The following is a 13,081-nucleotide window of genomic DNA, read 5'->3' as shown; positions in this document are numbered from 1 at the left end:
CACTTTCAAATAGGAAATGAAGACCTTTGATTAGAAAAAGAGAGGAACAGAGGAGATCGGCAACGGGGATCTGCCAGAGATGAACAGATAAGCATGGAGGATTGGGGAAGAGAGAGAGCCGGGGAAGAGGAGAAGACTACTTAGAGTTTCCGTCGTAATGGCATTAACCCAGTTAAAGCCCATTAACAAATAAATAATGTACAGCCCATTATGTGGGTAAGGTTTTTTTAAAAAGAAGAATTTAGAGGGTGCCACGTGTCGGATAGAGGGAGCTTCTTAGAGGGTGTAACCCTACTTTATTATATTAGATTGGTAAATGATGATTTGTTATATAGTTTTAGCTTTATTTTTTTATTGAGTAAATAAATTGTTGTGTTTATTTGATAAGAGAGAAAGAGAACTGACAAACGAAGATGAAAACATTCATAAATAATTCAACATAACCAAGTTACAAGACCAATCACAACTCTTTTATTAAACACAAAGGCCAAAGCGATACTTTATTTATTTATTTTAACTTGCAAATGTTTGTTTCAAGCATGGCCATGTCCGAGAAGAGCGAGAAGTATATCCTCATAGTCGCCATGAGTGTCTTTAGCAATGGCTCGATCAAGAGGAACACTGTTTCTGCGTAAATATTCCTCTTTGATCCTCTCCATGTCGACCTCGGCTCGTGTAGTGACCACTCTCGTAAGTCCCCACTCGTCTGTTCCCAGTTTGTTGATGGCTTGACGTAGAACTTTCTCAAAGTACTTCTCTGGATACGTAAAGCATTTGATCACGGCTTTGAGTAGTTGAACGTATTCGTTTCCCGAATCCTCCTTTAGAAATTTGGTAATGGAAGTTCCGAAACTGTTGTTGAAGTGATTGAGAGTTGCGCCGATTTGGGCTTTGCTCCTTGTTGTCAAGATTCTGATGAGATCGTCATCAGCATAAGCCTTCTCCTCGATCTTCTTGTGAAGTATCTTAGCCTCGGACCTAGCTAGAGTCATGTTCACTTCATTTCCATCGTACCTAAAAGTGCTCACAAGAGGAAGCAAGAGCTGCATAAACAAAACCATATATGTTACAAACTTATATACCTTCTTCATGCACATAGTATACGAACTGAGTTTGTTAGGAATCTTACATCGATAAATTATGTAAGAGATCTTATAATATATAAAGATATGAACTATTGTATTTTTAAAATGAAAATCTCATGAGCATTCACATATTTACTTATATATAAATAATATAATACCTTACGAATGTCTCCAGATGTGTGGTATGCAACGTCCTCCTCAAGAGAGGTCTTGTAGCGGGCTTGGTATGTTTGCTTGGCACTGAGAAGCTCAAGAGCAGATCTAGTACAAGCGATTTCGACAAGAACCCAGTTGTCTTTAGTGAACATCTTGGTAGATTCCTTAGCCAAATAAGCATCTCTCTCCGGTGGAGTAAAAGTCCACAACATCACAGCTCGCTGTTTTGCTTACAAAGAAAAACACAATTTAACAGATCAGTATACTCAAACAAAAGAAAACAAAAGACAAAGATATAAATTGATGTTGTCTCTTTTTAAACAAAACCTCAAAGTCACCGGAAAGCTCTTTGTCTAATTCCTTGAGAAGATCCTTATCGTAGTTAGCAGCATAAACAGCACGAATGAAACTGCGTTGCGTTGCATTTCTGTGAGCCAAGATTGATATGATCATCCCCTCATTGGTTCCCCATCCTGCGTTGGACAATCACAATCAAATCAAAGAAAAATAGAGTCAGATCCAATCAGGTTCGAAATAATCCAATCAGTAAGAAATACGCTTATATATAATTAATTAGAAAAAGTAAAATTCATTTCGTTTCATATAATAAGATTGTCAACTAATTAAATCCATATCATCAACCAAACTGCATCTGTACTACACACCATGCATCAACCAAACTAATAGAGGATTCCATCGGAGAAACGAATCCGAATTCTAAATAACCAATATTGATTAATGAATAGATAAAGAGAGAGGGAGGGATCAGGGAGTGGAAGACCTTTAAAGGCTTTTTGGAGTTGCTCAGCGTCTTCTTCAGGAAGAGGAACATTGGCGGGAACTTTGAGAGACGCCATTCTTGAACAAAGTGAAATTTCTGTATGTTTTTGTTTTCTGCGGTCTCGATTATGAGGTAGGTTGTCTTGCTTAAATAATGAAATGGACCTTTAAAAAAGTGTTTGTATAATATATGTATTTTGGTAAATCAATAAAAAGGAAAAATGAAAATTCAATATAATGAATGGAAAAGCTAGAAAATTAATTGAAAATGGTGTTGATAGTAATTATGTTGAATACAAGTTAAGTATAAAAGCATATCCAATTTGGCAAGTTAAGTAAATCAATTAAAAAGGAAGAAAATCTAAATAGCTGGCAGAAAATGAATTTAATTAATTAATTGAAAATAAGGTTGTAGTAATTAAGTTGAATACATTAAAAGTGAAGTTTCTTTATCTTTATTTTATTTTCTTATAGAGTGTGTCAGAAACTTATATGAGTTAGATTGTGAATGACATGTTTTGGTATTGACATTTATTAGTATGGTTATAAACTTATAATTATATTTATGTTAATAAAATGTTTTATATAAACAATTACAAAACTAATATCCTAAAATTTATTATGTAATATTTTCTTTGGGACAACTTTGATATTTGATTACCTTTAAGAAAAATATTTAGCTATATAAATCGGCTTGTATTTTGTATGTGATAATAATTATATTTACAGGAAAGTTCTAGAGACAAAAAAAAACCAAGATTTTGCATGGCTTCTGTCATTTGTTTGATTCTTGTTGTTGAACTCCAAGGAATAGCCGCAGGGGTTCACGTGGTTGGTGCTAAGCTAAAACGTTAAAGGAGCAGTTATTTTCTTGGCAACCAAATACTGAAACTCGACAAAACGAAACGTAACGTCAATTTATCTAACGCCTTTTTTTTTTGTTTTCTTATTAACATCGTAGTATATCTAAAGAGACATTATCATCATCAAATCAACAAGGAAAACGTCTCTTAACAAGACTATAAAAAAAAAAAAAACCGTCAAATATCTAATTGCATAGATGTATGAAAAGAAAATAAATGAATGGATGAAAAAATAATGTGTGTAAGCGTAAGCGATCTAAAAGAATGTTATCATAGACCGTAAAAATGTCTAGTACAAAAAAAGAAGCTCTGGAAAAAAAAAATGCGACTCTGCTGGGGATCGAACCCAGAATCTCTGGTTTCGTAGACCAGCGCCTTATCCATTGGGCCACAGAGTCTTCTTATTTATCCTGTCTTTCTATCATTTATAAACAATACATTAGATCCTTCAATAAAGAAAATTTAAACAGGCCGAACCCAAACATCAACTCAACTCAATACAACCTGTTCCTCTATGTGTGTGCTAGAATCAACTCTAATCTTCAAGATAACCTTAGATGACAGTAGATTTCTTTGAGGCACCATATGAATTGATGAAAGAAAAAGAGGTGTGATTTACGATTCTGATTTGTATAAGAAAAAATTTATGTGGAGAGAAGACAAGAGAAGAGAAGAAAAGGAAGAGAAGGAAGCTAGAGAAGATGAGAGAATAAGATCAGATGTCTAAAGAAAATGAAGGAGTATTGGCTTTTTATAGCAAAAACAAAGGTTAACATAAACCGGCAAAACCCACAATGTTATATGCATTTTTTTTGTAATTGTTGCACTAACAATTCGAGTTTATTTAGACTTGAATTTCTCAAGACAAAACTGAAATAAAATCTAGATTTGAACACACTTGAGCAAAGAATACTGAGCAAAACACCTTGTGCTTAGAAAAAAAAAATTAGGAAGAATCGAATTCATGAAAACAACGTTAATAATCTCAAGTAGCATCAAGCTTTCATGGATAGTCATAGTCTAACAACTGTAAAATACAGAAATTCACCAGCAACTTATTAGGTACACAATTCAGGGCTAACTCAACTCAGTCTCCATGGAGTGTTGCAAAACCCCAGAAGGAAAGAATAAAGATTTGCCTATTCAGTCATCAATCCTACAAAAGAGGATAAGTAGAGCGCGATTTCAACGGTAGATTTAAACCTTCCCCGGACGAGGATCTTCGGCTTTATCTTCTTCCTCATAAGCTGCAACATGAACTCCAAGAGCCGCACGACCTGACGGATCAAGATTCTGTGACCAAGCTGCGTCCCACTCTACAGCTTTTGCTGTACTACATGCCACACTTGGACCTCCTGGTACAGTCGCTCTAGCTGCACTCTGCTCATTTATATATTCCGAAAAACAGATCAGAGCAAAGATCAAGAAAATCAAGGCGACAAAGTTAGTTATGCGGGTGAGATCATTACCTTAGGGAAGAACTTTTCGAAGATGGTTCTGTAGTAGTAAGCTTCTTTTGTCATAGGTGTGTTATCAGGGAAGACAAAGCTTGCGTTCATCAGCATTGTGTCAGAGACCTTACCAAGAGAGATTTGAAAGCATCACATTATGAAACATTCAAACTGTGACTTAAGATTCTATCTATAAATAAAAAGAGTTATCTGATTACATGTTTGTTTGCATGATCTTTTAGACCATCGATCCAGCTATATCCAACTCCATCACTGAATTGTTCTTTCTGCCTGTATAGAATGTGCTACATTTACCAAAAAGACGAGAAGTTATTAGCAAAGCTGGAAAATTTTCATAAGACTGCAGGAAGCACAAAGTTGTTGTTATAAACCTTTGGTAGATAAGGGTTTTTCTCATCATCGAATGCATTGCGTAACACCCATTTCTCGATCCTTCCCAGATCAGGCCTTATCTGCATTTATAGTTTACACCACATTTATCACCAATTTTGTAACTTGAGATTATAAATTTTGTGATAAAATAAAGGTATGAAACAATCAACTCAAACTAGAATGTGTAACAGAAAGATGAAAAAGGAAACGATAAGAAAGATGCCACCTACCATCTTCCACTCTGGATCGATGCTCATTGCGACATTTATAAATTCTTTATCGAGGAAAGGTACACGAGCCTCAACACCCCATGCAGAAGTTGATTTGTTAGCCCTCAAGCAATCATATTGATGAAGAGCTTTGATCTGTAAACAAATCCACAAGATTCACAAGTTACAAAAGAAGCAGAGTAAGGAAGAATAAAACAAGAAGTCCTGGTCCTAGAGGCACTACCTTTCGGCATGTTTCCTCGTGAAACTCCTTCTTGTTGGGTGCTTTGTGGAAGTACAAATATCCTCCAAAAATTTCGTCAGAGCCTTCCCCAGAAAGAACCATCTTTACACCAAGCGACTTGATTTTCCTCGACATAAGAAACATTGGAGTGCTGGCTCTTATAGTAGTCACGTCATAGGTCTCAACATGGTATATGACTTCTTCTATGGCATCTATACCGTCCTGATATTATCATTAGAAAAAGACATAAACAATCAATCAGTGAAACAAATCTTCACACTCAATACTCTTGTAAATGTTAAAAAAAAAAAAACTTTACCTGAACTGTAAAGTGTAACTCGTGGTGGCGAGTTCCTAAATAGTCAGCGACTTCTTTACCAGCTTTAAGATCCGGGGATCCCTGAAATGACAACAGATGGAATTAGAAATCTTGATGAGCATAGAAAGCTTACGGTAAAAACATTTTGAGAAATTGGGTCAATACCTTCAAACCGATACAAAATGTGTGCAGCTTTGAACCCCACTGAGCAGCTTCTGATTTTTCCAAATGACGTAACGCTACTGAAGCAACAAGGGATGAGTCTAATCCTCCAGAGAGGAGAACGCCAAAAGGCACATCAGTCATTAGTCGTTTTATAACAGCCTGCAATTCAAAGAAAATTATCACATCCATAGTTCCAAAACCTGATCCGCATTTGTCAGAGAAGATCTTAAGGAAGATTTACCTTCTCAAAAGTCTCGCGCACCAGTAAGGGATCATATGGGGTTGAAGGAACCAACTCCGAGAACCACGGGGGGTTGTACCACCTCCTAAGCCCACCTGCAACAAAGGTTTGTTCCATGAACCTTAACGACACAGTAAAAGACCCACACAAACTTACTAAATGATAGAAACCCATAACTAAAACCATTTTGATATCCGTGACAACGTGTTCACTACAATGTGAGTCAGCCAAGAAAAGTCATTATATGATTTTAAAATAGATGTGATCTGATAAGAAGTGCAAACCTTGTTTACTTGAATAAATGTGGCCTGGAGGAAAGCACATAAACTGTTCACAATCATCAATAAGTGCTTTCATCTCAGAAGCAAACCAGACAGAACCTGTGGAAAATAGTTTTTTTTTTGTCAAAGAACAAAATAAGTAATCAATGACAAAAGAAGAATCATCTTATCCACTGAGGTGAATTTCTCAGAGAATGTGAACATACCATCGACACCCCACCCAATGTAGAGTGGATTGACACCAATGGCATCCCTTACAGCAATATAACTTTTGTCCCGGGTATCAAGAAGCACAAATGCAAACATGCCATCCAACATGTCGACGAATTCCTCTCCATGTTCTTCGTACTGCAATAGCAAGAAAATATAAACCAGATTTGATAAATGTTTGAAACAGTAAACTGTTCAACTACCATAAGGCAAGAGAGATTCAGGTGACAGTTCTTGTACTTGAATTCACTCAAAAATACAAAAAAAAAGACACAACAACAAAGGAAGCCCTGAAATAAAATCTCATGGGTACTTACAAGATGCGCAATCACTTCACAATCACTCCCAGTATGGAACTGGTGAGACTTCAAAGTTTCACGCAAAGCCTTGTGGTTGTATATCTCTCCATTGACCTGAAAGCAAGGAAAGAGTCCAAACAAAACAAAACAAAAAAAAACCCTTAATCATATGAATCCTCATAAAGTTTGAGGTTTGACTCATGATTTCCTTTCGTTATGTGTAATGTCAATGGAATCTATGTCCACTAATCCCAGTTCCTCTCAGCAATTTAGAACAAAAATTACCGTGACAACAATGGTCTTGTCTCCGTTATAGAGTGGTTGGTCTCCAGAAATGGGGTCAACGATTGCCAAACGCTCATGAGCCACATAACAATCCTCAAAACAATGTAGCCCACTCCAATCAGGACCTCTATGCCTCAATCTACAATAACATTTAGATTATTTAATACCACCAGTTAAGCCATTCAATCAATTTTTGTCTTTTGACCAATACAAGATATAATCAAGTAAAAAAGGCTCTTCATTTAACAAAAATCAACTCTTTCTACCAGAAAGCTGGAAACTTTTCTCATCCAAAAGCAAATAACATTGCGCAGCCAAAAACAAAACCAACGAGATCGGGGAAAAAAACGAAGAAATGGTTTGATTTGAGAGAGTACCTGCGAGAGAGTTCGATGATACGGGAACGTTTTGCCTGAGAGTTATCGGCGCAGCCTAACACAGCAAGAATCCCACACATGGTGTTGTTGGTGGTGGTGGCGGCAAGAAGAGAACACAACGGCTTCTGAGAAATGGATGCTGTGACAACAACTAAAAAAAGATGCAATCTTTATAAGATGGGTTTCCAAATTCAATCAGGACCGTTGATTCTGTCAATTAATTGTATTTTTATTCCCAAAGAAAAAAAGATTCGGTTTTTAACTTTACCCTAATTTCCCTTTGACTTGTTTTGATTTCGTAAAAAGATTCTATTTCCAAGTGTCATGACTCACGAGGAGAGAAAGATACAGTATCCTTACAAACGATGTCGTTTTGATATGTCCCATCCTCGAGTTTATTATGCTCCTCCATAAGCAAGCTTATTGTCTGTTAATGGAGTAAATCGTATGATTAGTGTGAGCTTAATTGCACTCACGCTCACCCAAATCAAACCCTAAAAATGGCTCTCTGTATAAAAGGAGAAGATGAACGAGGAGAGTCGACAGAGAGAGAGTGACACTTGGAAATTTATTAGGGTTTCTCTTTCTCGTTGTGTTACTTGAATCATGTCTCGCCTCCTCAGATTCTCTAAGCTTTCTCCACTTAACAATGTGGTATGATTCTGATTCCTGTTTAAAGTTTGTTCTCTGTAGTGTAGTTTTGCTCTTTGTGGTTCTAATCTCTCTGCTTTTTTATTTTGACAGATGAAAGGAAGCAGCTTTCGTTGGTGTTCATCTTCAACGACCACGAAAAACCCCTACTTGATGTATACCATCAGTGTCAAGGAGATTCCCGACGGGAGCCACAAGGCAGATGGACTCTTGTTTGATCCAGCGAGGGAGAAGCTATTTACTGTACGAGACAAATCAGTCCCTAAAGACCTCCTTAACTCAAGTCTGGTTGGAAGCTCACAAGGATGGGGAATTTTCTACGACACGAGTGATGAGGTTTTACGTGTTAGCGATTTCTTAAACCCTTTGGCGTTCAAATCAAACCCAAAGGTGATTCCTTTACCTTCATTGACTACTCTGCCTTTCGATCCAACCCAAATCGAATTCGTGAGGAATGTGGCAATGTCTTCTGATTCTCCTTCTGAAGAAGAAGACTTTTTGGTTGCTATCAAGTTACCGGGTAGTGAGATTGGTGTCTATAGACACGGTCGTGACCTCCCGTGGACTCATTTCGAACTTCCTTTTACCTGCTTGGACAAGTCGAATCTGGCTTATTCCAAAACAGATCAATGTTTTTACTTACCTGGTCCTGGAGGCAACTGCTTGTGTTCATTCGACTTCCATGACAACCTCAACGTCCGTGAGCTACTGTTTCGTGACCTTCCTGAGTTTTCAATGTCCGAGTTCGAGCTGCTCAAAGCATATTCCAGGGAAGAACACTGGGTGGAGTCTTCCTCAGGCGAACGTTTCCTTGTCCAATGGTAATAACACTATTACCCTTTTTAACACAGTCCTTGTTGATGTCCAATGGTAGGACTCTTTGTAACATTGTGTGTGTGTGTCTCGTAGGTACTCTTATGACTCTCAGTTGGAGCACAGAGACCCGAGATTCATGGTGTTTAGAGAGGAGGAGACCATTGATAGCAAATACATGTGTTACACTGAGGACATTGGAGATATCTGCATCTTCCTATCAAACAGTCATCCTTTCTGCGTTGAGGCCAGCTCGTGCCCTGGTTTGCAGCCTAATGCCATCTACATCATCTCCTCTCATCACTTTGCTGTCTACGATCTCGACACCAAAAAATGCCGTCATTTTGAAAAACCCAAAGGTGGACCAATAAAGGCTCCATTCATCCCTCACTGGATTCCTCCCTATTCTATCTAAACTTGGTTGTTGCTATGTTTTGTTGGTGGACCAAGTTTTGTCTTTTGGATTTTGCTTAACATTTGTAAAACAGCATCATCTCACCATGGTGGTCCCTCTTTGTTTCCATGACTCATATTTTGAAACAGTAATGTGATGTTTTTAATCTCTCCAATATTTCTTTTGATTCTTTTCTTCCTACAGAACTTATGAACCGTCAAACGATGCTGAAATCATGATTTGTAGAAATTAATAGCTGTTTTATACTGTGTTAGAGAGTAGGGATAAGTTAGTGTGTAGCTAAAGAGGAGGAGAATTAAAAGCTAATACTGAATACATAGAGCTTTCTGAAGTTGTTGCTTTCCAAATAAAGCAAAATATTTTCTGAAATCACAACACTGAGAATATATATGTGTTATGATCTAACTCTGACTTCTTGAATGCTAGAGCCTAGAACCAGCTCTACTTCTCCTATGCATTTAAGATTCCTTGAGTCTGCAATAGGGAAGTTAATTAGTTTGATTTTGTTTTCTTCAATTGACATTGGAATAACCAGAGTACATCACCAGAATATTGTGTCACAGTCTTTAAAACACTGTGAATACATAATTGGACATTAGGTTGAGATATTTTGGCTTAGATTATGATTGATTTATGACATTGACATTCTTCTCCTCAAGCTGGTTCTTGGTGTTGTGGAACTTGGTCTTCGTGTCCTGTCTCTTGTTTCATCGTCTTCGCGTTTGATTTGGAACGATTTCTTCACCTTCTGCCAACGCAATCCCCAGCTCTGTGTGCCCTTCTGTTTGCTACTTAGCTTTTCATACTCTTGTTGAAGCTCATTGTAATCGCTCTGAAGCTCAGCCATCTTCTTCTTCACATTCTCCAGCTCTTCCTTAAGTGTCTTGATTTCATCATCTCTAGAACCTGCAGAATTTTCTTCCTTTGCCTCCAGCTGCTTGTCTTGCATCAGCATCCTCATCTTTACTTGTTCCGTGAAAAGCACTTGAGTATTGATCTTGTTTTATTACAGGATGTTTAGATTTATCTCAGTCACTTATATTACTCTATGAATTCAAGAAAGGCTTATAGATTTGTTCTGTTTTATTGCATACCTGGACAATAGTTCTCAGAGGCAACCGATCATTTTGTGCAGCGTGTAGGCATGCATCAAGTGATAGTTTCTCACAGGTCATTGTCTTGCATAGTCTTCTTCTATCGTGCTCTGATAGTGAAGGATGAGTCTGAAACAAGGATTAAAATCATTAGCTTTGGTTTGGAGATGAAATCAGAAGAAAAAGATTACTACCTTGAGGAACATATCAATTGCTCTATAGAGACCATCATGGCATTTCCAAGCATTCTCCGGCAACATTTCAGCTAGAACCTGAAACTTAGTGATCGGTAGACATGGATCTTTTGCAATCTCGGCTAGGTAATTGTCCAAGAGCTTGGATATGTTTGGCTTTCCTGGTACTTGTTGTTGTTGTTGTTGCTCATGCATCAGGAAATACTCAAAAATCCTGTGAACCACATCCACATTGTATATAGTGTATGCCTCAGGTGAGCTGTGCATAGATCAACGTCAAAAAGTTAAAAAATTTCTTTAGGTGAAGTTAATATGAAAGCTAATCAAACAAGAGTAGATTTGTCTCACCTGGCTCCTTTCTGCTGATCTTCATTTTTGAAGTTAGGAATAAGGAGGTCACATACATTAGCATCTTCCAAAGCCATGCCGACCCGTTTCTCAAGATCAGATATTAAAGCTGGTGATGCAGAGTAAACAATTGCTGTTTTCAGCATCCTTAATAGAAAGTGACATGAGACTGCTCCATATTGTGGAGGAAGTGCACTGACTAAGCTTTCAATGGTTTCTTTATGTTCTTGACATCCTAAGCTGCTGCTTTCCTCCATTCTTCCTCTCTTCACACTGAACTGCAACTCATTCTTTCCTAACCCGTAACCCCTTACTCCTTCCAAATCATCATCGATTAGCGGCAACCAGTTCTCTGCATACTTCATGATGATCTTACCTGTAATCTCTGGCTTGGCCCTTTTTGCTTTGATAGTTGTTATAACCCTCATGAAGTGATCAATTCTAAGTGTGGCTATATCATTGTATAAACATCTGTCATTGCTGTCTACAGCATCTTCTGGTGTGTTATCATTGCAGGCTTTCCAAGCTAGCAAGTCACAGCATCTTCTTACGATTTGGAGGTTTTCAGCCCACGGAGATAAGCTAGTGCAAGATCTCAGAACAGTGAGTGTATCTCTCCATGAGGCAAATACTACAAAAGTGATGAAAGCTTCTGTCTTGGAGATTAAATTACCGGCTTCAAATTCTTCAGTCATGTACAAGTATTCTGATGCACATCTCAGTGGAGCTACATTGAGAGAATTTAAGTCCAGAGGGAGATTGTAGCAAAATTTCAGAATGGTCTCAAATGTATCTGCTCCACCGGGGAAGTTTTCCAGCTTGAGATGATATCCATTCTCAGAAGCTGAAGGTTGTAGCTCAATAGAGCTTATGTAACCACATTTGGAGATCAAAGGAAACTGTTCATCACAAAATACAATTAAGGTGGTAAACTGACAATAACATGTGTGATAGTTCAAGTTACTCTGTCTAAATTCTGCTTTGCCAATCACTAAACTCATATGTATATATATATATATACACACACTTGAAGACTATTAAGGCTAAAACAACATTTTTCTTTTGCTGATAAAAGTATTACCTTGTGTGCTTTGAAGGTAATATCGTCAACTTGAATAGACAGATCAGTAGGGATTTGAGATTTAACATACCTGCAAAAAAGAAAAAATAGTTCATTAGCTAGCTTAAGCTAAACCTCTACTGATTCTTTGCTCTGCACTACCTTATATAATAAGTATATAACCATCAAAAGATTGCATACCAGGAACGGTCTTTCCTCTCGAAGCTGTTAGCTAATGCAACGTTAACTCTTTTTGGAACTATCATGCTTTTGTTACATATTGGATCAGCATCAGTATCATCTCCAGAGCTCTTCAGCTGGCCTGCAGATGCTGGATTCATTCTCTATGATCTGCAAAACAAAGAAAAATCGAGTAATATCTAAAACCAGCTAGAAGTGTGACTACATTATGTCCGGATAGAGATGAATATGTTGCCTGATATACAAAAATGTAACAACAGAGTGGGGACAAAATATGAGAGTAAATGTGAAAAGAGAGTGTGTGGCTCTTATATGGGAATTCGTTGAGAGAAGCAGTTCTGTAAGATTTGGACCGCTTAATGCTTTTTAGGTACAGAATGTTCTGTCCATGAATATGATATGTCTATGTCATTCGCCATAATCTACTGGTCTGCGTAATCTCCATCTTATATGTGATGACTAGTAGTACTGTAGTTGGTGAGTGCATCTTTGGACGTTGGTGTAGTCTTAAATTGGTTTATTTCGTTACTATACGGCGTCGTTCAAAGATATATCACTATCGTAAGTTATGGTTGATTTTAATTACTTGCTTTGTGTGAATTAAACGTTTCCTTTTCTTATTTTTAAAGAGTAAAAAGGTGTCTTTCTCAACAAATTATGTCAAACGATTATGTTGATAAATTTGCTAAAATTAGGCAATTAATTTTTCTTGAGTAAAAACAATGCAATTAAATTTAATGTAAAACTAATTTTTTAACAGTTTTATTTATTTATTTATGTATGGTAAATTTACGTGGGTGGCGGTTACATTGGTGTAGGCATATAAACGCGTCAAAATCAAACCTTTACCTGAGAAACCGCAAAAAAAGTCAGATCTAAAGCTCAAAACTTTACGGTGAAAGATCATCATCATCATCTCCAATCGGCGCAAAAAAAAAAAAAAAAAA

At 37.3% G+C, this 13,081-nt stretch overlaps 5 protein-coding genes and 1 non-coding gene across 7 annotated transcripts in view; 2 read left to right on the top strand and 4 right to left on the bottom strand.

The window, feature by feature from the left end:
• LOC104708081 (annexin D7-like) lies at positions 402-2,169 on the bottom strand. The gene is made up of 4 exons (XM_010424570.1): positions 2,023-2,169; positions 1,569-1,714; positions 1,244-1,462; positions 402-1,043 (listed from the first exon to the last, which is right to left on the bottom strand). The coding sequence occupies exons 1-4, from the start codon at positions 2,096-2,098 to the stop codon at positions 534-536; spliced, it is 951 nt and encodes a 316-aa protein (XP_010422872.1). The 5' UTR covers positions 2,099-2,169; the 3' UTR covers positions 402-533.
• TRNAR-ACG lies at positions 3,210-3,282 on the bottom strand. Its single transcript has one exon. It is a non-coding gene; the product is annotated as a tRNA-Arg (tRNA).
• Positions 3,823-7,506, bottom strand: LOC104708079 (asparagine synthetase [glutamine-hydrolyzing] 3). Of its 2 annotated transcripts, XM_010424568.2 has the most exons (14): positions 7,359-7,506; positions 6,982-7,120; positions 6,715-6,810; positions 6,394-6,535; positions 6,191-6,286; positions 5,907-6,001; positions 5,666-5,824; positions 5,501-5,581; positions 5,182-5,403; positions 4,959-5,093; positions 4,728-4,808; positions 4,554-4,640; positions 4,354-4,461; positions 3,823-4,264 (listed from the first exon to the last, which is right to left on the bottom strand). In XM_010424568.2, the coding sequence occupies exons 1-14, from the start codon at positions 7,436-7,438 to the stop codon at positions 4,082-4,084; spliced, it is 1,704 nt and encodes a 567-aa protein (XP_010422870.1). In that variant the 5' UTR covers positions 7,439-7,506; the 3' UTR covers positions 3,823-4,081. The 2 variants fall into 2 exon arrangements, with proteins under 2 accessions (XP_010422870.1, XP_010422871.1); XM_010424569.2 differs by lacking the exon at positions 4,554-4,640.
• On the top strand, positions 7,815-9,368 carry LOC104708078. The gene is made up of 3 exons (XM_010424567.2): positions 7,815-8,012; positions 8,103-8,830; positions 8,919-9,368. The coding sequence occupies exons 1-3, from the start codon at positions 7,965-7,967 to the stop codon at positions 9,235-9,237; spliced, it is 1,095 nt and encodes a 364-aa protein (XP_010422869.1). The 5' UTR covers positions 7,815-7,964; the 3' UTR covers positions 9,238-9,368.
• On the bottom strand, positions 9,730-12,328 carry LOC104708077 (BTB/POZ domain-containing protein DOT3-like). The gene is made up of 6 exons (XM_010424566.2): positions 12,135-12,328; positions 11,955-12,024; positions 10,874-11,772; positions 10,526-10,784; positions 10,332-10,460; positions 9,730-10,234 (listed from the first exon to the last, which is right to left on the bottom strand). Exons 1-6 carry the CDS (start codon positions 12,272-12,274, stop codon positions 9,869-9,871), a joined length of 1,863 nt encoding a protein of 620 aa, XP_010422868.1. The 5' UTR covers positions 12,275-12,328; the 3' UTR covers positions 9,730-9,868.
• LOC104769228 (ras-related protein RABH1e) overlaps positions 12,990-13,081 on the top strand; it is a 1,772-nt gene continuing 1,680 nt past the window's right edge. The window contains exon 1 of the mRNA XM_010424565.2: positions 12,990-13,081. Within this exon, the coding sequence (XP_010422867.1) occupies position 13,081 (1 nt within the window). The 5' untranslated portion in view covers positions 12,990-13,080.

Source organism: Camelina sativa, chromosome 8 (assembly GCF_000633955.1).
Source record: "Camelina sativa cultivar DH55 chromosome 8, Cs, whole genome shotgun sequence".
Taxonomy (NCBI): Eukaryota; Viridiplantae; Streptophyta; class Magnoliopsida; order Brassicales; family Brassicaceae; genus Camelina; species Camelina sativa.
Note: the sequence above shows the minus strand (reverse complement) of the source record. Positions and strands in the feature narration are given on the sequence as shown.